The sequence below is a fragment of the Nyctereutes procyonoides genome, unplaced genomic scaffold, assembly GCF_905146905.1.
Source record: "Nyctereutes procyonoides isolate TBG_1078 unplaced genomic scaffold, NYPRO_anot_genome, whole genome shotgun sequence".
In the NCBI taxonomy this organism is placed as follows: Eukaryota; Metazoa; Chordata; class Mammalia; order Carnivora; family Canidae; genus Nyctereutes; species Nyctereutes procyonoides.
In genome coordinates, this window is record NW_026575052.1 from 8,041,809 (window position 1) to 8,065,364 (window position 23,556).

A 23,556-nucleotide genomic window follows, 5' to 3' on the forward strand; every position below is an offset into this window, starting at 1 on the left:
ACTGCTGCATACTTGGTGCCTAGAACAGGGCTGGGCCCGTGGCTGGTGCTCATTATCTGCCAACCTTGACCGAGCACTTGCTTTAGGCCGGACACCATTCTAAACCCCTTATAAGCATCATTCTCGTTAAAGTTTTGCAGCAACCCTGGGAGATGGGTGTCATCACCATCTCGGTTTTTATGGATGAGGAGACAGAGGTGCAGGGAGCGTGAGTGACTTGCCCAATGTGTCATGTAGCAAGTGACAGAGCCAGTGGTAGAGCCTCTGCTGTTAACCACTATGTCATAACACTGCCTTTTGCAATGAACGTTTGTTGAATGAATGTGTGAACCCACCACAAATGTTCTGAGACCCGAGACTATCACCCAGCCCCAGTCCATGGGTTTGGCTGCCTCCCAGGCCCAGCCCCCATCACCAGTGGGCCACCCACCTTGCCAAGAAAGTGCTTCCGGTAGATGCGGGCTGTGGGGTTGCACTCGAGCTTCACCTTGGTCGTGGGTGATTGCAGCGGCTCTGTCTCCGGGATGCTGGTGATTTCGTGGTTGGTGCCTTCAATCCAGTAGCCCCCGAACTGGGGCAGCAGGATGAGGGGGAAAGGTCCTTCTCGCCCTAGGACCTGAAAGAGGACTCAGCTGAAAGCCACCCATGCTGCACCCTACCAGGGCCCCGGGACACCCCCCAACTCAGACCGGGTCACTTCTGCTATGGCTCAGGAGTGCTAGGGAACGAGCCAGAGTCTATGGGGGCCCCGGGCTTGCATCCACCCCCCTCCAGCAGACTTGCTCCGGCCCTCTTCCTCCTACTGCAGGCACAGACCCAGGCTGCATGGAACCCCGTGTTCCTGTCTCTAAGGATGAGGACTTGGGGGAAGGTAGAGTTGGGAGCGTGACCTTGACCAAAAAGCTGGAACGTTTGGAATTAGAGGCCTAAGTTCACATGGGCTCTGAAGACGTGGGCCAGTAAGCTGAGGCTCCTGTGCCCACAGCAAGGCCTGCGGTCAGGCTCCTGGCAGGGAGGAAACCTGAGAGTCCAGACTCGCTTTGTGAGTGCTGCTGGGGGTCAGGGTGGGGGTGGGCTCAGGGGGTCCAGCCAGTTACCTCATGGACGCTCGGGTAGGGAATGTAGTCCTCCTCCGTCTACAAAACACAAACAGGGCAGAGACCCAGCTGGGGTGGGGTCTTCACCTTTTACTTACTTCCAGCCTCCCCAGAAGGCTCCATCGTTCAGCCAGCCACCTGGGCTGGGAGTGTGGGTAGGGCTGTGCCATCTCCCCAGGGCTTGCCTTGGGGTGACCCCACGAGGCAGGGGCTGAGGCAAATTAGCTCACTGAGTGCTGGCAGCCTCTTCTGGGTCTCTTTCTGCCTGGGGAAAAGGAGGCTCATGGCCTCCCCAGAAGAAACCCTGGGACAAGTGGTTCTCAGCAGCATCAGAATGGCCTGGGGGGCTCTAAAAACACATATTGCTGTGCCCTACCCCCAGTTTCTCAGGGTCTGGCTGTAGCCCCAAAATATACAACCTTTTTTTTTTTTTTAAAGATTTTACATTCTAACAAGCTCCCAGGTAATGCTGATGCTCCTAGTCTGAGGACCACACCCTGAGAACCTCTGCTCTGGACAGAGTATCGGCATATGCACAAGAACGTCCCCTCCAACCTTCCCCTTGAAGCCCTGGGCTCACCTCCCCCTCCCCCGCCAGGCCCAGCCATCAGCCTTCTGGGATTGTTGAGATCCCAAATCAACCACAGAACCATACGCCTATTGGGAGAAGTGCAACACTCACCCCAAGAAAATCCTGAGTCTAAACAAGAGCCTCCTCCCATCTCCTTCCATCCCTGCCTGCTGTCAAACTCCTCACAGCAGGGTGGAGGGCAACCCGGCCACCCCCCCCCATCTCTCCCTCTCCTCCCCGGGGAGCCCCATCAGCCTTCCCAGGCAGAAGCTCCCTGGGTCCTGGGTTTGAGTTTTCCTGCAACTGCTGATCACACCTGGGGAGGGAGTCCCCCCACCCCTTCCAGGTCCCAAGCCCTTTGGAGAGGCTGCTCAGGTAAGCAGCCACAGAAAGGTGAGCCAGGCTGTGGTTCCAACCTACCTTGAGGGGTGGTGGGAAGGAGCATCGTTGTTCATCCATCCTGCTTCCCTGCAAAGAGAAGGTGACATGTCCCATTGTGCCCCTCCCATACTTGCTGCCAGCGCTGCCACCCTATGGGAGCTTCACACTCCCAAGGAGGGGAAAGCCTGGCTACTTGGGGGTACTCCCAGGCAAGGGTGCTGGGTGGCTCGGTTGCTCGGGCCTCTGCGGGGTGGGCTGGGGGCTCTGTGCGGGAACGTGTGCCGCTGGGACCGGGGGCAGGGGTGGCCTGCACGTGTTAGTGTGTAAGTGTGGGGGGAGGCCATTGCATCTACACAGATGTGTGTATTTGAGAGAGAGAAGGGGGGGACAGAGGGAAAGAGAGAGAAGGAGGGGAGAGGTGGAGACAGAAAGATAAAGAGAGGGTTTGGAGGGCACACCAACATCGACACCAGGGAAAGCTCCTGAGGTTTGCTCAAGCTGCCCCACCCTCTGCGCACCTCCCACACCTACCCATGCACCAGACAGAGGCCTGGAAGACCAGGGCTGGGAGTGGAAGGGAGGTGGGCAGGGCTCAGGCAGAGGGGACGGGGCACATCCCCAGCCTGAAGCACAGCCTCAGGTTGCCCTGTGCCCTGGCATCTGTCCCTCCTCCCATTCTACATGGGGACGCTACAGAGCCTGTGATGCCTCTTGGGGGATGGGAAATGTGTGTGTATGTGTGGATGTGTGTGTGTGGGGGGATGGGAGAGTTGGATAAGGCACTGATCCCAGCCCTGCCAGGGACCTACACAGGGATGGGAGCAGGGGAGACATAAGTGGGGTCTGGGCCCAGGGTCGGACAGGGCACTCCCAGTCTCCATCCTCTACTCTGACCCCCAGACCGAGAGTTCAGGACAATGCACTGCCACCACCTCCTCCCAGAATAGTCGGCTGAGGGCTCCTGGCCTGTCCTCAGTGAGGGGTAGGGCTAGAGATACAGCAAGGGCCCCCACCCCAGCCCAGCCCCCTCTGTGGCTCCCCAGAATGGGCAACAGAGCCAACCTCACCTGCATCTTCTCAATCATCTCAAACAGATCTGTGTTCTGCAACAGAGATGAAGGATGGCAGGTCAGTCCTCAGGGTTGGCCCAGCTGACCCTGCTATGCCCCCGCAGAGCCTCCACCCTCCTTTGCCCTCCTGGGCCCCCCAACTCTCACCAGTCACTATGGGCCTGTCTGAGCAGCAAGAGGGAGTGGAGAGGGCACTGTAGAAGGGAAATCTGGGCAGAGGACCAGCAGGGCTTGACCAATTGCTTCGTGAAGCCAGCCCAGGGCCCTCCCCAGGCAGCCCACCCCACTCAGCCCCCTTCCCAGAGGCTGCTTTCTCAGACATAGACAGATGTGACCCTCAGGGAGAGACTCATCTCCCCCACCTCACTGCAAGTTTGGCAGTGCTAGGATCGGCCAAGTATCCCTGGTTCCTGCCCCAGAGATGGACGGCTGGGATCCTCAGGAGGGTCTGTGGTTCTATCCACCTCTCCTGGAAGAGCACCCTCCCCTGCAAGCAGTATGGGCTGGGGGGGGGGGCTGTTGGGGGAGAGAGCGTGGGATGTCCCATTGGCTCAACAGCAGTGCGTGAGTCCACATGCATCCCCTTACCCCTCCCGCTCCAGGCAGCCTCTCCCAAGGCTAGCCAGGGCACACACAGGGTTAATCGGGGCATCTGCCAGCTGTGCTTGGCAGCTCCGGCCTCTCTAGCGCCAACTCCCTACGAGCCTTCCTGGAAGGCGGCATCCTTGCCGGTTGGAGGGGCTGGGGGCTGGGCCTGGGAAGCCCCCAGGGTCTCCACAATTATGCCCCTCCCCCAGCACTTCCAAGGCCTCAACTCATTTGGCTCCTGCCGCCCAGTGGGGGCACCGCCTGAGCTCACACACATGTGCTCTGGGATTGTGCACCAGAAAACACATACTCTTTCTCTCTCTCTTGCTTCAACACACACAGCCTTGTACACCAATATTTAAACACACTCTCAGTGTACCAAAGAAAGCAAACACACATAAACCGACCCCCCCACAAACCCGGGGGGGGTCTGTGCACACCAATTCTGAGCCTCAGAGCTATACGCTAACACACAAATACACACGTCATTGTCCTAAATTACACAACAGCACACCCACTCACATCACACACAGGTCCATGTTCCTGTGCAGATGCGCACATTGAACATAAAGCTACACAAACTCTACAAAGTCACGTTCACATCTGTGTACCAAGAGACACAATAACACGCACTCACGTGTTGGCAGCTCTGTTTCCGGAAACTTAACTGCAAAACCCCACTCCCCTGTACAAGCTCACCCTTCTCTAACAGAGTTGCTCACCTCTGTCAACAGACATGACAGACCTGACCACAACATTAAGTGAGTTTTTGAGGGGGGAAAGGTACGCCGCAACTGTGGAAGTGGTTAATCAAGGATGAAGGGTAGAGGTCTGACCCTCACACACCCCCTTACACATGATGGGTGCATCACACGTGCACACACACAGCTTGAAGACCACAAACCACAAACACCCCATGTGCACACTCGGAGGCCTGCCCACAGAGGCAAAACCCACCCTGCAAATGCACTACGAGAGTTCACGGGAGACACTGACCCAAGGACACCTACGGCCACACCCAACCCTCTGAGAGACAATCCCCCAGGCAGCAGCTACAGCAGAAAACACTGACACACCTGCAGTCCAGGTAGACAAATACACCTGTTAACTCCAAATCCTGTACAACAGCAACATGGGGCTCTCTGCCTGGGCAGCACAAGGCCTCGGCCCAGCACAGTCCCAGCAGCGATGCGGGCGCATCGGTGGCCCCCAGAGCACCCGACTCAGGGTGACCTGAGGGAACAATGGCCAGGACCAATGCCCCGGGAGTCAGAGCCACATAAGCACTGACACATGGTACTGTCACCCAGAGAGCACACACAGCAACAAGTGATGCCCACAGTTGCAGCCTCACAGACGCCCCGACACGTGGAAGACCTGAGCTAAGTGGCCCGGAGCACCACGCAGAGTTACAGGGCGACGTTCGGCTCCCAGAGGGGGCGGGGGACGGGGAAGGGGTCCCGAGGCCAACAGAGGCACGGTGTCACCCCGCCCCTCGGAGCCGGGCCGGCTCTAGGAAGAGCCCGAGGCCGGGCACCCCAGGGCAGGGCTGCGCCCCGGGGCCGCCGTGCCCGGTGTCAGCCCAGAAGCTCACACGCCCTCCATGGCGGAGCCTCGCACGCCGCCCGGGCTGGGGCAGAGCCCGCCCGGCCCCGAGGAAGTCGGGCTGAGCGGGCTCCGCGGACGCCCGCGGCCAGGCCGCCCTCGCCCGGGTCCTCACCTGCCAGCTGGCCCCGGCGGGCAGCGAGCCCCTCCGCGGACGGCCGGGGGGCGCCGGGGGCCGCGGCTGCGCCATCCCGAGCCTGGCCCGGCCCGGCCCCCGCCCCGGCTGCGCTCCTGCCGGCCCGGCCGGCCCCCGCCCGCGCGCGCGCCCCAGCCCGGGCCCCGCAGCGCCGAGCTCCGCGCTCCCGGCCCCGGGCTCCCGGCGGCGCGCTGCCTGCGCTGGGCTCGCCGGGTCCCGTCCCGGAGGGGGCGGGGCGCCAGGTACGGGCGGCGCGGGGGCGTGGCCTCGGAGGCCCGGGGCGGGGACAGCGGAGGCCCCGCCCCCGCGCGGCCCGGCCCGCGGTCCCCGGACTCTGCGCCTGCGCGCTCCCGCCGTGAGGCTTCGGCGCTCGAGGCCCCCGGGAGCCCCCGGGCTGTACTCAGCGCGCCCCTACCCCCCTTCTCTATCTTCCCAGACTCTGGCTACCCCGCCTCAGGGCCTCAAGAACCAGGTTCTTGGGACAGGCTGCGAAGCTGAGCAGGGAGAGGAGAGGGTTACCCCGCAGACGAGGGCTCTCCTGGAGCAGCTAGAATGTTGCACGCTTGGCAAGGATGACCTCTCCCCGCAATGCAGGAGGGAGTAGAGAGTCAGCCCCATCTTACGCGGTAGAAAACTGATTGAAGAGGTGAAGTGTCATGCTCAGGTTCACACAGCTAGGAAGGGCAGAAACTGGGAATCCAGGGAAAGGCCCCTCCCTCATCCCCCACCCCCCCATGCCTGCTGGTGGCTGGCCTGTCTCCTTCCTTCCCCAGGTCCGATGCCGACCCCGGACCCTAACTGCCCCGACCCTGGGGGAGGGAGGGAACAGACGCTGCCAAGGACTTCAGGACCTGAGGCTTCTAGCGCTGGCCTTGCTACAACTTGCTGAGTGGACTTGAGTGAGGCCCTGCCACCTCTGTAGGCTTCTTTCCCCATCTGTAAAATATAAGGCCCTCGGTTTTCCCACCTCTGCAGGCCCTTCCAGCTGACCCTGCATTGCGTCCGCCACTGTACAGTAGGGGCAGGGACCTCGGCACCCCTTCCCCAGACAGATAACTGGGAAAGCAGCGATTGCTTCCTGAGCTGTGTGTGGCCAAGTCAACACCAGCTGCTCTGGACCCTGCAGGGGCAGGGCTGCCCACCAACTCAGCGCACAATCTCTCTTCAGCTTCCCCGAGTAGCTGCCAGCAGCTGCCCACCACCCTCCATCTCCAGGGCCAGGGGCTCCTGAAAGGAAGGCACTGGGCCTTCTTTTCCTCCAGACCTGGCCCTGGGTCAGGCTGGAGCCCCGGGAGCCGGTGGGAACCCTGGAGATGTGTGTTCCAGACACGGTGTAGCTTTGTTTTTAATAATTAACAGCAGCAAATATTGATTTATGCAGGCACTTCCAGGCCTGAGCGCTTCCGGGCACCCATCAAAATGCAGCCAGAGAAACATCCATTCCCACACTGGGAGGAGGTGAGAACTGCTCGCATCACTGGAGACATCTGTGTGACAGGCAGAGTAGCGAGTGTACACACATGTGCATGCAGCTGTATGTGTGTGACTCTGGGACCAGATGTGGCTGTGTGTGCAAGGGCATCCTGTGTATCTGTATTCATGTTTGTGCACGTGTGTCTGTATATACATACATGTATACATATGCAAGTCTCTGAATACATTTGCAGACATGTGAGTGTGTCCATGGACACAGGTGTGGGTAGACTGTGCATGTATACACGTGTGCAGATTTCTGAATCCCTGAGTATAGAAATGCCTACAAGGGGGCCCTCAATACCTCAGTGTCTGTACAAATGTGGTTTTCCAATGAGAGGGGACTGTCCCTTCTGGATGTTCCATCCTGTCCTGGGAATGTAACATTGCCCATACAGTTCAGCTTCCTGATTTCTACTTTCCAAAGTTAGTTTCATAGTCATTACCCAGCTTGAAGCTGGCAAGGTGGGTAGAGGAGGAACTGTCACCTCTGTTTTACAGATGAGGAAACTGAGGCCCAGAGAGGAGCAGCAGGGACTTGCCCACTGGCACAGGGAGGTGACCTGCCTCCCAGATTGGCTGCATCAACATGATAAATGTGCACAGACTTAGGGGTGCTAGAGGAGGGGCGTGTCCTCAGCCCCACCACTGGTTTGCTGGGCATCCAGGGGGATCACTCAATCTGTCTGTAGTCTGGTTTCCTTCGCTGTCAAAGGAGGATGATCCACAGACAGGGTCTTGCTTCTGCTGGAGTGGGGGTGGGCTGTCAGGATGGAGTGGTTTGGAGCCCGCCGTCTGAGCTGTGTTGGCACAAATGGAGGCTTCTGGCCGACTGGGTGGAGGCCAGGAAGCCTGAGGGGAGGTGGCTCAGAGCTAGCCCATGAAAGGCAGCCCCAGGCTGTCTAAGCAGGCAGGACTCAGGACAATGGGTTGTTCCAACCCTCATTTTCCTGATAGGAAGACTTATGACCAGGGAGGGGAAGCGATGGTCCAAGGGCTGTGTGCCCTTGGGTGAGAACCAAGAATTCCTCCTGTATGCCTCGGGGGAGATGGGCTGGGGGCCTCATGAACCTAGCTGCCCTCGAGTTGCTCCCTTCCTGCCAAGCCCCATGATCCACATGGCCCTGTCTTGGGCTTTTGTCCAGGCACAGAGCGCGGGAGAGGGTCTCAGGAACCTGCTGAATGCTGCCCAAGGACATCCACATGGGACCCCCTTAGAGATGGGATCCCACAAGGATTATGGTCCCTGGCCATCTGCCTTCCCAGCTGAGGAGAGATACATGGCTCTTGCTTCAGGCCAGAGTGATGGAAAAGGAGCTTGGCCAGCCCTGCATCTCCTAATTCCTAGCTGTGTGGCCTTGGGGAAGCTTCTCTGAGCATCTGGATCCTCATCTGGAGAATGCCTACCCCAAGGTTTGATGAAATGACCAAGAGGCATGATGTCTGTCTGTCAGAAACCAAAAAGTGTACTGCAAAAGTGAGGGCTTATTACCTTCTGTATCAGGGAGGCCACAAGGCCAGGCACTCTGGTCACACAGCCCGAGTTCCAGTCCCAGCCCCATCATATCCTAACCTGTGTGTCTTTAAGCAAGTAACTTAACTTCTCTGAGCCTTGATTTTTTTCATCTGCAAAATGGGACTAATGACAGTAGCTATCGCATAGTACTTATAGTTTGAGGATGGAATGAAATAGTGCCTATAAAGCATTAGGTGCCCACCTGGCACATAATAAGTCTCAATAAATGCTGGTGGTTGTCACTGGTATTCTGCTAAGTTGTTCGGTTATTTATCTCTCACCTGGACTCTGGCTCCTGGAGGGCAGGGTCTGTATCAGACTGATTCCTGGCCCCCTCAGCGCCCAGCACGGAGTCTGACCCAAATCAAATGCCAGGCAAATGTTTGATTCTAATGATCTTATTTATAGGGCTCTTACCTTGTGCCAGATATCATGCAAGGGATGTTTTACTGGCATTTTTTTTCATTTAAACCTCATGATAGCTCTGTGCTAGGTGCTCTCATTACACCTGGTTTACAGATGAGGAAGCTGATGGTGATGTTGATGATGAGGGTGATGAAGAATCGCTGTTTGGGCAATTTATTCGCAGCCATTCTATCCCCTCACCAACAGTGCTACCCCAGACCAACCTACCCAGGGAGGAGGAGTGGTGTCCCATTGGGAGCTAAGCCCTAAGCATCATCTGCATGAATGTTTTACGACTGTCCAGTGGTCCTTCTTAATGATCTCTCAGTCCCAGGGGTCTCCAGACCAGGGGCAATGGGGAGGGGGCACTGACCTTGGGGTAGCGTGAAGCAGGATGGGAGGGAACCAAGTCCACTCGTGGCAGGTCTAATGCCTGAGGGAAGCGCTGGCTCTGCCCATCACTCCTCCTGGAAGAGAGAAAGAGTCTGTGATCAGGGAGAGCCCCAAGCTGGGAGGTCAGTGAGCTTGGGGAGAAAGAGAGGCTCTCAGAGTTGGGGGAGAGATTTCATGGTAGGAGAGGAGGGGCTTTGGGAGCAAGGTTGCCAAGCAGGCTCTCCTTTCCCAGAGATCAGAGATGTGGACAGGGTCTCTCCCCAAATTCTCCACTGGGCACCCCCCAACACGTACTCCAGCCAAGAGGATGTCCACAGCCCATTCTCAAGATGGGTAGACTGAGGCAGGGGCAGCGAGAGTTGCTATCTAGAGGGCTGAGTCCTCTGACTTCTGTACTAAGCAGGGTGCTGAACCTTTAAAAACCCTCCCTGAGCCTTCAGGGAGACAGCTGAGAGAACACTTGGCCTATTGCTGTTCTTAATGACAATAACAACAGCAGACACCCACTGGGCCTACTGTGTGCTGGGCCCTGTGCCAGCCCCTCTTTCCAGGCCTGAGGGCACAGACTCCTCACCACACTGGTATTCTCACTTAACAGATGAGGAATCAGAGGCATGCAGAGGTCACACAACTGGTCAGGGGTAGAACCAGCATCTTCATGAAGCCTGACTCTTTGCCCACACCCACACCCCTCCCTGAGGAAAGGAAGCAGGTCTGGTGAGGGTGAAGTCAGCTCCCGTCACCCCAGAAAGCCTGCTGGGGAGGCCACCTCGGGGGTCAGAGAGAGGAAGTGCCCAGTGGCTCCTGGAACCCAGGAGCCTGGGGCCGGGCGAGCAGGCCTGGCTTCCGCCTGCTGCCTAGGGCCACCCTGACGTGGCTGCACCCCCGCCCCAGTCCCATCCACTGAGGCTGGTCCTGAGAGGGTGAGTCATTCAGGCCCACAGCGGCGGGCTTGAGTCAGGCGGAGCCGGGCCTGCCACACCCTGAAAGGAGAAGAGCCTTCGGGAACCTGGCCCAGAAAGGAGACCCCTTGCCCCCAGGACCCTCCGAGCCCCCATGCTGACTCCCCTCAGCCCAGCCTCTCTCTCCGGTAGGAGAAACGGCCCAGAGGAGTCATCCACAGCCCTGCCGCAGGCACCTGATACCTCTCCGCCTCTCCGGGCTCCTGGCATCTTTAAAGTGGGGCCTACACTAAAGCAGTGCTTGACCTAGAAAAATAGACATGGTGGCAGTGGCATTTCAAGCCGTGGCATCAGTGTGGCAGTGCAAGGAAGATATTCCCGGACACTTACCTGTTGTGTGACCCTGAGTTGGGGACACACCCCTCCCAGCCTCTGCTTCCAAAAAAACTCACAGAGCCTGGGCAGCCCGTAGGTATTTGCTCAGTGAATTCTTTGGTATTCATTCATTCCTGGTCAACTCTGGCTCCTCAAGTTAGGGTCTCAAGTATTTGTTGAACGGAGAAATGATTGAATGGATCAAGGAATGAATGAAGGTTGGCAGCAGAGAGGCACTGGAGGTTTGTGAGCAAGGGAATAGCCAAACTTAGGTCCCTGCAGGTTGCAAGGTGTGCTGACCTGGGGAGAGATGGGAGCCGGGGGAGTAGAGAGAGGCCCACAGACGTGGTCCAGGCAAATTCCACTGAGGTTGCCCTGAGGACTTTTTGTTGAGACCTGGGTCACGTGCCTAGAACTGTGTCAAGGATTTTTACACCCTCACTTCAGTGCTGGGAGATGAGAGTTATTTATAAAAATAATATCCCCATTTTTATAGATGGAGACACTGAAGCTCAGAGAGGTGAAGCCACTTCCCCCACTAGGTCAGTGCCAAAGCCTGAATTTAAAGCACCCCCCACCCAGGCCCTGGAGTGAGCAAGGCTAGTGCCAGGGGGGTGGAGAGCAGAGGCTGCGCAGGGGCAGGAAGTGCTGGGGTTGCAGCCCAGGTGAAGCTGGGTCCCCTTAGTGGTGGGGCCACGGGGACAGTGGTCTTGGGTGTGGCCCTGGCTGCCCGGTGGAGCTATTCAGGTGGTGGTCTTCTATCTGCCCCCTCAGCCCCTAGGCTCGGACAGTGGCTGCCGCAGGTCAGTCTGGCAACAGCTCCCTAACACACTCCCTTTCCAGAACCTCTGGGTCTGAGCTTCTGCATGTCCGGGTACCCATCCCACACACAGGACTGTTCATGCTGGCACAGGACTAGGGAGGCCTCTCAAGAGAAGGGGGAAATAGGGGCCTGACTTCTATCAGGGACCCTGCCCCAAGGGCCTCAACTCTCTAGTCCCTGGCTGGCTAGAGTAGGCCCCTCCTAGGCAGTACCCAGCCCCCTCCCCCTGCCAGGCGACTCTTCCACCTACAAGGTCATTGCGAGGCCCTAAAGGGCAGGGGACAGAGCAGGAATTGGAGGCTCTGGCCCTGCCTGCCCCCATCCATCCCAGCCCTAGGGACAGAAGGATGGCAATCACAAAAGCCACAGCCAGCCTGCCTTGTATGATTTCACTTAATCATCACAGCAACCCAGGGAGGCAGGTGCCCCAAAACTGCCTGCTTTACACATGGGGCGACTGAAGCTGAGCAAGGTATGTTAACTTGCCCAAGGTCACACAGTGAAGGAGGCAGAGCAGGCACTGGAATCCAGGTTTGTCACTCCAGAGCCCAAGATCTGAACTTCGTAACATGGGCGGACCCAGCAGGTCCCATCTGAGAGGCAATGATAACAGTAATAGCAAGGACAGCCACCTCTGATACCGGATGTGCCCTGGGCAGCCTCTGCTCTAACTGCTTTGCTTGGATTCAGTCTCTCAAAGGAGGGCACTAAGACTCAGACAGGTTAAGCAACTTGTCCAAGGTCACGCTGACGGCAAGTGAAACACAGAGGACCTGAACCCTCAACCATCTGGGTCTAGGTGCCCTAATGCCACAGTCTCCTGACTCTGAGTAGATACTAGTTGCTCAATAAATACTTTGGCAGGGATGAGTAAACTCAGCCTGTCTCCTGCCCCCCCAAGTCCTGTTGCCTTCCCTCCCCTTCTCAGTCTCCCGCAACTCATACCCATCTCACCCCCTTTTTTCTGGCTCCCCCATTCCCCTCCTGCCTCTGGCCTCTCCAGACCCCCACCAACTTGGCTGGTTCCCTCCCTCTTGTGAACTTGAACTTCTCCACTGCCTCCCCCCACACACACAGTCTCTGTCCCACCCTGGTCTCCTCCTGGTCTTCACCATTCTGTTCCCACGGGGTCTGTCCCTCCCCACTTCTCTGAAAACCTTCCTGACCCTATGGCCTGGCTCAGCTTAAAATGCTTCGGATTCTCTGCACACACAGCAGCTAGAGGGGTGCTGGGAGCGTGCTGGGACATGGGGAGCTCTCCCCTCTTTTCCCTTCACCCTGCTGTGACCAAAGTCCTATCTGCATATTGTCTGCAAAGTCTATTGTCTCATCTGGGCACCACGGCAACTTCATGAGGTTGGATATTATTCACCTTTTCTCCAGATAAGAAAAGTGAGGATCAGCGCGAGGTTAAGTGAGAAGTCCACGGTGCCACCAGGGAAAGGGCAGAGCAGAGGATGAACTCCAGCCCAAGGTTCTTCTACTACACACATCACAGCTGCTCTCAACCCAGTCAGTCCGGTTGCCTAACCTTGACCCCCAGTGGCCACCCCATGGCAGCCCTCCCCCGGCTCCAGCAGCCACCACCAAGCATCTTCCCTAGGCCCAGTGCTCCAATCCTGCTCTGTCTGGCCTGGACACCTGCCTCCAGGTACAGGACACTTGTACACAGGAAAAGGTGTCAGTCAGAGAGGAGGTGACTTGCCCAAGGTCACACAGAAAGTCTGAGCCAAGCTGGCGTCTGGACCAGGCACATTCCAGGGTCACCTTCAGGCCCTGGAGGTATGTGGCCGCCAGCCAGCTGGCCCCAGCTCCCCACCCTCCCGGAGCACCCATCTCCCCCAGGGAAAGGGCATAGCAGGGGAGTGGGGGAGGGCTCCGGTGGCCCAGCTCCCGAGTGGGATGGGCCAGGCCGGAAGCCACTGGCTGACGGCTCCCAGGTTTCTTGGCAACTGTCAGTGCACCTCCTCCCATCCCTTATCTCCACATCGAGGTAACAATAATAATCTCCCTGTCGTGAGTACAGCTCTTTGTACTTTTCAAAAGTGCTCTTTATCTGCTCACTCCTGGGAGTCTCACCGGAACTGGAGAGGGAGATAAGGCAGTCGCTAGGATCCCCAATTCCCAGAAGGATAAACTGAGGCTTAGAGAGGTTAAACCACCACCCTGGAGGTCTCCCAACAAGGCAGAGGCAGACCGGGGACCAGAACCTAGGCCTTCCCTCCATGAGGGGCTCCAGAGGCCGCACTGGGGCCCGGGGGCATCTCACAGTGTCTCCACCCACTGCCAAACTGCAGATCAGATGCCGGCACGGTGGAAGGAGATGGGTAAGGCTGAGGACAGTTGCCCAGGTGCCTTCCTGGGTTGCTTCCCCCCTATTAGCCAGCTGGAGAGTTGGTGGGAGGGTCCTGTCTTTTTCCCCCTCTGAAAATGACAGTCGATATACGCCCTCATAAGGCTGCTGTGAGCCACAGAGTAAGCACTACAGAAGCATTTGCTATTGTTATTTTCATTGTTAGCCACTCTCCTGGAGAACTCCACCCTCTCGGGGCACCAGAGCAGTCAGTGGCTGGGCTGTCCTGTGGGTGCGACTTGGCCCTCTGGCCCCCCAAAGATGGCTGCCCTGGGTGGATGGAGGTCCCCAGGGCGCTGTGGCCCCTGTGACTCTCCTAGCCGCATCTCCACACACACCCCCTTCCTGTCCTGCCCCGGTGGCCTTGTCCTAGCCTGGCTGGGCTGCCAGCAGTTTTCCAAAGAAGACACACTGTTTCACTGCTGAGCCTCTGCACAGGCTGTTTCCTCTGCTTGGGGGCTCCCTTTTCATTCTTTGCATCCTGGTAAAAACTATTCGTGCTTTAAAGTTGATTTATTTAAATATTTTATTTATTTATTTGAGAGACAGAAAGAGCATGAGCAGGGGGAAGGGCAGAGGGAGAGGGAGAAGCAGGCTCCCCGCTGAGCAGGGAGCCTGACACGACATGGGGCTCCATCTCAGGACCCCAGGATCACGACCTGAGCCTAAGGTGGACGCTTAACCTACTGAGCCACCCAGGCGCCCCTAAAGTTCATTTTAAACGGGTGAAACCCTGGTGGCCAGAGCCAGTGACATATGGCCATCAAGGTAGAAAGCCTGTGACGGGGAGCAGGGCGCTGGGCAGGTGCTGGACGGCACACACACACACACACACACACACACACACACACACACACGAGATTAGACTTGGGGGGCTGGGAGGGCAGAGCAGCTACTCAGCTAGCCAAAGAACATAGGCTGAGAAGCACTTGTGGGGGGCTAGCCCAGGACAGGGCCTCGGGGGTCCAGACCAGCTCAGCGCTGGTCATCAGAGGCCGGGATCCCTTCAGTCTCCCTGGTCTCCATGAAAACAACTGGTTCTACCAACCTCATGACTCAGGTCGGGGGCAGCAGAGGATACAGACCTCAAGGTGAAACGCGGGTGCGGAGGGCCACGCCGGTGGGCCCTCACCCCCTAAGAGAGGCCCCTCTGGGTGGGGCTGGGGGGCTGCCTAGGTCTCCCGGCCGTGGTATCAGGTCTGAGGGGACTCTAATCTCCTGAAACTGGAGACTAGAGGCTGCCCTGGGGCTGCCCCCTCCCTCGTGGGCCACAGAGGCCCATTGTCTCCAGTGCTCAACCACCCGGCACTGCCGCTGCCCCCCCGCCCACCACCACTTGCCCCTGGCTTGCCAAGGTGCCAGGGAAGGTGGCCAGGGCAGCCCGGCGAGCAAGTTTCTGAAACCAGGCCCAGGGAGCCTGGCCCCCTCCCCGCAAGGCCCACAGGGAGGGCAGGGACACAGACATGGTCACTCCTGGCTCTCCTTTCCCCAGGCGCCTTTGACCTCTACCAGGACTCCAGAGGGAACCTGGGGGTGGGGGAGCCACACGCTGTGAGGTCATATAGTCCTTACAACAACCCTGACAGGGCTGCCGTTATCAAGCACTGCAGAACAAGGAAGCCTAGGCTCAGCGAGGTTGCAAGATGGGCCAGGGGACCCACAACCACCACACAGTAGAGTTGGCAGGGCCACCCCCACCCTGGAGGGGGAGGAGCAGCCCTCAGGCCCCAGGCTGGGCAGAGGGGCTGAGCAGGAAGGCAGCACTGGGGGCCTCCACCCTCACTCCACGCTGGCGGAGAGCCAAGACACCCGGATGCCGGAGCCGGGCCAGGTAGTGGCCTCCTGAGCAAACAACAGGTTGGCAGCCCCGAGAGGAGGTCATGGGACCGGCCCCCACCCGGGGGCACGGCACCTAGGGACTGGGCCTCCTATCCACCTGCTGTATGCCAGGGCCTGCCCTGCCCAGGTGGCTAGAGCTCGGCTGTGGCCTAGGCCTGACCCCCACCCTCACGCTTCCCTGGAACCAACTCCTCCCTGAAATCGGCATTGGGGGGGGGGGCGGAGTGACACTGAGATGACCTAGCCACGGGGCCCCTTCCCGCTGGGGTAATGACAACGTGTGCTGACCCAGCCTCGTACTTTACAAACTGCCTTCTTCGCGCTAGGCCTTCCCAACAGCCTCCCAAGGCCCCTAAAGCAGATAACGTTATCTCTGTTCCACCTGGAAGAGAGCTGAGGCCAAGATGGGGATGGGGGCATGCCCGAGGTGCTGCACCTGAAGCTCGAGCCCTCTGCTCCACTCCTTCCCCATGGGCAGGACAAGCCCCGCTGACCAGCCTGCCATAGGCCGCCAGCCCCAGCGCAGTGCCCAGGAGGTTGTGAGCAGGGCCCTTCCCAGCACTGCGGCCTGGGGCCCGATGCCACCTACACCCCGTCTCCGTCATTGACCTCATTGTCCTTCCCCGCCTCTGCAGCCCAGGGAGTCAGTCTCCCTTTCCCAAGGTCCACACATTCCTTCGCTCACACGCTCCATCAGCTACCCACTCCCCCACTGGCCCTCCTCTCTTACGCTTAGTCACTCATTCAGGGTTCACACCCTGCCGCCTGTTCTGGCCCAGACGGTGGTGTGGGGTGTTGGCATCTGAGCAGGGTGAGCCAGGCCTCCCCCACCTCCAAGCAAAGCCCCAGGGACACCCTCCCCACTGCTCTCTAGCTGTTCTCGGCATTCCTTGGGTCCCAACGCCCAGACATGGAACCTTCCAGTGCTTAGACCTTGTGTAATTCATCCCTCTCCCTCTCTAGCTGAGAGGCTCACCAGGTATGGGCCCCAGGCCCAGCTGGTGAGCAGAAGTCCCTGCCAGGCCAAGGTAAAACCCCTCAGAGAGGGACAGGGTTGCCATCTCCTAACCACAAGTGACAAGGAGAAGCCCTGGCTCTGCCTCTAAATCACCACATGGCAGGATTAAGTCACCTCCAAGCAGATTCCACTGGAAACTGGGACTCTGCTTAGATGATGCTAAGGCCCAGCTCTGACATCCTCCAGGAGTCAGCTGAGAACGGGGTGCACCAGCAGCCGGGTGGGCTCGCTCTGCCCCCGGGGCGGGGGGGTTTGGGAAGGGGGCCTCTGGCTCCTTTGAGCTGCTTCTCTTCTCTGAGCCTGCTTCCTCATCTGCAACATGAAATAGTAAGACCTACTTCACCGGGTGGTTGTGTAGAATAAATCAGAGGTTACATGCACCATCTGACTAGCCTACAGCTGAGTATATAGTAAGTGCTCACTAAATCACAGGCTCCTGCCCGGAGAGGCAGTGTAACATCACAGGGGTGGGCTCTGGAGCCAGCTCTGCCATTTAATGGCTGTGTGACCTTGGGCAAGTTACTTAACATCTCTGGGCCTCAGTTTCCTAGTCTATATAATGGACTACAATGCCTACCTCCAAAGGGCTGTCATGAGGACTGGGTCAGTTCATCCATGCAAAGTATATCAACACTAACCCTGAGCATTTCCTGGCCTTCCCTTCTCGGGAATCTATGCCTCTTGATGGCTCTAGGGTCCCTGTGGTGGGCGGCAGAGGCAGTGAGTAAATTCCCATGACTTTGAGGAAGTGGACTTTTTCTGGTCTGTTGGGGCACATGGATCGCTCCCACTTCTCTGCAGGGGTTTTGGCCACTCCTGTTAACAAATGAAAACGTGTATACTCTTTAGCCCAGCCACTCCATTTCTAGACATTTATACACAAATCCACAAAAATATATGAACAAGTGGCATTCACTGCAGCAGCGTTCGCAATAGCCACCATCTGGAAGCCACCCCAACGTCCACTAAAAGGAGGCTGGATAAATGCATCAGGGCCCACGCAAACCATGGACTACCACACAGTGATCGCAAAGGAGGCCTCTTGTCCTGATGGAAAAAGGGGTTTGAGGCATATTGTTAAGTTACAAAAAGCAAGGTTGTACAACAGAAAGCTCACTTGTGAAAATTAAACTTCACATGGGTTATCTCCGGGCAGCAGGACCACAAGGAGCTCCTGCCTTCTACAGGATGTATTTTTCTGCATTGTTTGGATTTTTACAATGAACACGTATTATTTTTGTAATCGAGACGGTGGGGGGGGTGGAGATTTCTTTAAGAAAATCTGAGCACTTACTATGAGTCAGCTGAGTAGCTGACTCTTAACCTTTCTCAATCATCTTGAGGAGATATTCTTCACTCCTTATTCCAAGGAGGAGAAGCGCACCCTGAGGGAGGTTAAGCACCATAGCCAATGTCCCTTAGCCAGGAGTGACAGTACTCGGCTGTATCCCCAGTTCTGGCCAACTCTGAAGCCCACGCTCTTTCCCCTACATTAGGCATTAGGCAACCTTCTCTGAGCGTCAGGGAAGAGAGAAGGCCGGAGAAAAGCACCCCAGGCAGCTGGGCACAGGGCCGTGCCCCGGGACCTCAGCTGTCATGTCTGGGGAGCCAGGCCAGCTGGGGTTAGTTAGCCAGTTCAGAGACAGGGCTGTCTGCCTCATTTGCAAATGCAAATGCAGGCCCGGCTCCTAGCCTCAGCTCTATGCCCTGTGCTGCCCCAGGCTGGCAGGCTGGCAGGTGCCCAGCCCCACCACCGACCTTACCCCCAGAGGCTGCAGGGTCACTGGGCAGGTGGGCACACACGGCGAGGGGGCTCTAAATAACTTTACATGTTGATCAACCTGTTTCTGGAAGAATCTGTCATTAAAGGGTCACTTGCTACATTCTCCATGACAGCCTGGAAAGGGACCAAGCACATCCACGTGTGCCTGAGTTCAGATGGGCCACTGAACACATCTAGAAGTTCGATGGAGCTGAGTTCAAATCCTGACAATGCCGTACTCTAGCTGTGTGACCTGGGGCCTGTCACTTCACCTCTCTGGAGCCTGTTTCCTCAGCTGTCAAAGGGTGTTGATAAATCTTTCCTGCAGGGTTGCTGGGAGAATTCAGCGGGATAATGCATGTAGAAGTACTCCCTGAGCTAGAAGCCACCTTCCACGTGCAGGGGTGGGTGGTGCTCCTGCACGTGTGTCAGGGGGCAGGCACATGGCCCTGCAAATGTGGAGTGAGCCACGGTCAGTCAATCCTGGCTGGATCCAAGCCTCCCCCTCCCCCTGCCACACACAATCAACAAGCAGGCGGGGCACACGTCTGACACTTTGCTAGTAGCCTGCTCAGGAGTTTCTGCAGCTCTGCCTGGTGGTATGAAAGGGTGTGTGTCTCTGCGGGGGAGGATGTAGATGGAGGCCTGGCAGGAACGTGAAATGTGGGTGGGAGATAAAGCGTTCGTGTCTGGGCCGTGTGGGGGTTCGCATCCGAGCTCCGAGCGTGTTTGTATCTGTCGCGTCATCCGCCCGCCTGAAAGCCCTGGGTGGCTTCTCACCGCATGCAGGCCTCACGCGGCCCACGAGACCCCGCGCGCCTGGCCCACCTCCGGGCCTCTGCACGCAGCACACTCTCCACCTGTTACGCTCTCCCTGCCCCCCCCCCATCGCTTCTCCCGTCATCCTGGAGCCCCCACTTCACGCTGGGTCCGGCTGCGCCCACCCTGACGGGCTTCCCCAGAGGCCTTGTCCGGGGCCTGGGCCGTTGTGGACTGACCAGTTTGCTTTGCACATGTCCCGTTGTGACCGAGATTGCTGTCAATCTCTCCTTCTAGAAATGGAGCTTCCTCAGGTGAGGACTGGATCTGTTTGGGGGCCTAGCACATAGTCGAGGGTCAGTTATGCTCTGCTCCAGGAGTGACTGTATGGACAGAACTCGGTTCATGACCAAGCTGTCTGGACATGAGCAAGTCCATGAGCATAAGTATGGGAAGTGTGCGTGTGTGTGTGTGTGTGTGTGTGTGCATGCATGTGCACAGGATGGGGTCATCTCAAAGCACTCTGGCCCTGTGGATGGGCCAGATCTGGGAAGGGCTGAGGCACTCTGTGGCCAGTGCCCAGACCCAGGGTGGCTGGGGTGAGAGAGAAAGTAAGCATAATTTCCCTTGCTCCCCTGCCCCGAACCCCTCCCCAAACAGCCAAGCCCAGAGTCTCTGTGCCAGACCCCAGAATACTTCTGGGCGGGAGGGCAGCCAGGTGGGCACCAGGGCTCCACCCCTGCCAGCTCAGAGGACGTCCTGCTCACTCGGGGCCCAACCCAAGCCTGGTCTTGCATGCCTGCCCACAGTGCCCACCCCCTCCTCCAGACCTGCCTCTTGAGCAGCCATTCTTGATCTGAGAGAAGGTAGGCCTCCATCGCCCCTGGCTGCTCAGCTGCCTTCCACCTGCTGCCAAGAGAGGATCTGGAATGTTCCAGATTTGGGGTAGGGCAAGGGATCTTGTTCCTGCTTCAAAGCCTTTACACTCACTCACTCACTCTGCCCTCTTTCTGGACTACCCTTCCCATGCCAGCTCCTTCCCACTCAGGCCTTGAGAGGCCCTCCCTGATACTCTTAGCAAAAGGGGGACCTTTTCCACCTGCCCCGTCACTCATTACCCATTACTCATATGAAATTACTTAATTTGTCAGCTCATTTTGCATCTGTCTCCTGCACTGGATGGTAACCTGCATGAGGCCAGATACCACGTCCACGAGATTTGCTGCTGTATCCCTAATTCTTAGACACTACCTGGCACATGGTGGGGACTCGATGAATGTTGAACGAACACATGGCTAACGGAAGCCATGAAAGAATTGTGAAGTGAAGATTGTCCCCATTTATAGGTGTGGGAACTGAGGGTCAGAGAGGTTAGGTCTCTAGCCCAAGATCATGCAGCCAACAGTCAAACCAGGTCAAGATTAGGGACTATCTGGCTTTGCTAGAAACCCAGCACATCAGAGTGTTTTGTAGCCAATCTTCCCATTTTATAGGTAGGGAAAGAGCCTCAGAGAGTGAGGGTTTCTCCAGGTCACCTGGGCCCAGAATGTTTTGTCCCTCCTGGAGCATGTGGCTTGAATACTAATACCCCCACTGAACAAAGGAGGAAACCACGGATCAGTGACAAGAGGCACCGCAGGGGTCACCCAGCCAGGACTCGGAGCAGGCCTGTCTGGCTACAGAAGCCAGTGTTCTCAGGGTCAATGTGTCAGGTTGGTGCCCTTGGCCAGGGAGCATGCTCATGTGCAGCTCTCACCTCCCGGCAGTTGGTGAGCTTCCAGAGGGCAGAGTCTACCCAAATCTGCCCCTCTGTGGGGCCCAGCAGATAAGGACAACATGGCAATAACCAAGATCGCTGGCTTCGCTCCGGGCCCAGCCCTGGTTTTCCACTTTGGCACACGTTATCTCATTTAATATGCACAATAATCTTTGAAGTAGGTGCTTTCATTTTCTTCATTTTACAGGTGAAAAAAACAAGACTCAGAGAAGGGAACCTACGGTGTACCCAGCACTAGACGTCACAGCACAGAGCAGTTCCAGGAGCGGGAAGGAGAGTGGGTGATGGGGGTCCCAGCAGGCCTCTACCCAGTGGTGGTGGGGGGCAGGCCCCTGCAAGCCCCACAGGAAGTCCAGTGGGGCTTGCAGCAACATGACCTGATGGCCACCCCTCCCACCTGCAGCTGCCAGGTCCAGTTCTGTCCTGTATCCGGCACATGCCATCACATGCTTTTCTCCTCCACATTGAAGCTGGGTCGCTTCCTCCAGGAAGCCCCCCCTGATACCTAGGTGTAGGGGAGGAGTCCTCCTCAGAACTCCCCACATCTTTGCAATTGACACTTATCCCCCTACTGGAACCACCTCTTTTCTCATTTCCTGCTCTGGACAGGGAACTCTACAAGGGGAGTGGCCCTGTCTGTCATCTCCAGTGCCATGTCCCCAGGGTCTGGTTGGCCCTCAGAGGGCATCCCCACACCAAATATTTGTTTGAACTAATTTGCTGAATGAATGAATGAATGAATGAATGACTATCTTGGGGAGGACCCTGAACTGAGGACAGCCTTTAGGGGATTTGGGAATATTAGGAGAGTCCCCTTGATAACCACTGCTCCTCCACCAAACCACCTCAATAGTGCTGAAAATTGTAGTACTAGAATCTTAATGAGTCTCTCTTTGGCTTAATGAGGCTTTTCTCTCAAAATGCAAATGTTCAGAGAGAGGGAAAACATCCACGGAGCACACACACTGGACTTCTTTCATTCTAAGACTCCCGTGGGGTAAGCAAGACAGCTCTCACTGTTGTGGACAATCTGAGATTCGGGGAAGTGGACTGGCAATTTCAAGGCCACACAGCAAGTAAGAGAAACTGAAGTTGGAATCTGAAGTCAAGTCTGCCTAAAAACAGAGCCCAAATCCTTCCATGCACCACCGACGAAGGGACCTGAGGCTGATCACTGCTGGGGATGTAGAGGCAGACAGAGCCCACCAGACTGAGAACCTCAGAGTCCTTAGGGACCCCCTCTGTCCCTTCACTGGGCCGAAGGCAGGCACGGGGAAATGAGCCAGAGATGGGGACTCACTGCCCAAGGTCACACAGGAAAACAGTGGCAGTCCCAGGACCAAAACCCATCTGGAGGGGATCTTCTCTTATCTCCGAAGCTAGGGGGGCTGTTTCCTGGAAGAGGGGGCCTCTCTGGTCTGGGGTCGCTCCCAGGAGCCCCCCCCAGCAGCATCCTCCCCAGAAGGACATGGCCTTCCTTAGAAGGGGGCATTGCCTGGCCCCCTTCTATCTAGGAAGATAAAGCTCTTCGACACCTGTAAGAGTGAGCTGATCAGAGGGTAAACATGAGAAAGGGCTGGGGCAAGTAGCTGTTGAGTCCAGAAACAACAGGCTGGTGGAGATATGATCCCTGTCCTTATCTCATCAAAGGGCCACTGTGGGCGATGGGAGGACCCAGAGGCTATATCTAGGCTTAGTCAGCTGGTTTTAAGTATGGAAGAATTTTTGATATCCAGCACTGGAATGGACTACATTGAGGGTAGTGAGCCTCCTGTCATGAGGAGTGAGCAAGGAAGAGCTAGCTAAGGAGCTGCTCAGAGGTCATGATGGTCTCAATCAGGGATGGAGGGCTTCAGGAGGTCTTGAAAATAAAAGTGCATTCTTCTCAGGAGACCCCCCAAAGCCTCATTCCGATTGATACTCAAAGGGATCATGTACCAAGGCAAAGGTTCCTTGCTAAGAGGGAGATCATAGGACGGTATCTCAAAGGTCTCTTCCATCTTCAAAGATTCCAGAAGGCCCAAATTCTCTGATTCTAAGATATTACAAAGCCAGGAGTCTGAGACACAATCGTTCTGCACGTCAGTCACTGACATTACATCCATACTCCTACCAGGCAGTGCTCAATCTATCTCCTCCTGCAAACTACCTCTTCCTCTCTGCAAACCCACCCCGACCTCGTTTTCCCTTGTTTCCCTCCACCAATACGGGCCTCCTCTCTGTCTCCAAGACACGCGAAGCTTGTTCCTGCCTCAGGGCCTTTGCACCTGCTGTTCCCTCTGTCAAGAATGCCTCCTTCCCCCGGCTAACTCTTCCTACATCTCCAGCTCATCTTATTCTTCAGGTTTTGGCTCAAATGCTACCTCCTCGGAAAGCCCTTCCATCACTCCCTTGATCATCCTCCCTGCCGTACGGCACTGGGCGATATGCAAACTGGAGCCCAGCTGCTTAGGTTCAAATCTGAGTCTTGCCAAGAGACCTTGAACAGGCTACTTAACCCCTCTACTGCTTCAGTTTCCTCAGCCCTAAACCAGGGGCAGGAACCGTAGCTGCCTCATGAAGCGGTTGTGAGGATTAGATCCATCGATCTGTGGAAAGTGTTTTGGAACAGCCCTGCACGCAGTAAGACCTAGGTAAGGATCAGCTCTTGGTAGCATGAACCCTTGCTTTAAAATTCAGCACCACCGGGATGCCTGGGTGGCTCAGTTGGTGG

At 57.0% G+C, this 23,556-nt stretch overlaps 1 protein-coding gene across 14 annotated transcripts in view; it reads right to left on the reverse strand.

Moving 5' to 3' along the window:
• Positions 1-23,556, reverse strand: part of RAP1GAP (RAP1 GTPase activating protein) — a 46,099-nt gene that overhangs the window by 18,024 nt on the left and 4,519 nt on the right. For 10 of the 14 annotated variants that reach the window (XR_008665283.1, XR_008665279.1, XR_008665277.1 and 7 more), the window contains 5 exons: positions 9,216-9,309; positions 3,117-3,152; positions 2,089-2,136; positions 1,098-1,136; positions 431-616 (listed from right to left, as the gene is read on the reverse strand). Coding sequence is in view for 5 of the 14 variants with exons in the window: in XM_055331982.1 (XP_055187957.1) it covers positions 431-616; positions 1,098-1,136; positions 2,089-2,136; positions 3,117-3,134 (291 nt within the window). In the remaining 9 variants the exon portion in view is untranslated. Of the gene's footprint in view, positions 1-430; positions 617-1,097; positions 1,137-2,088; positions 2,137-3,116; positions 3,153-3,266; positions 3,329-4,783; positions 4,820-5,427; positions 5,551-9,215; positions 9,310-9,529; positions 9,606-23,556 lie in introns of those variants that run through there. The other 4 variants (XR_008665281.1, XR_008665278.1, XR_008665284.1 and 1 more) reach the window with 4 other exon arrangements.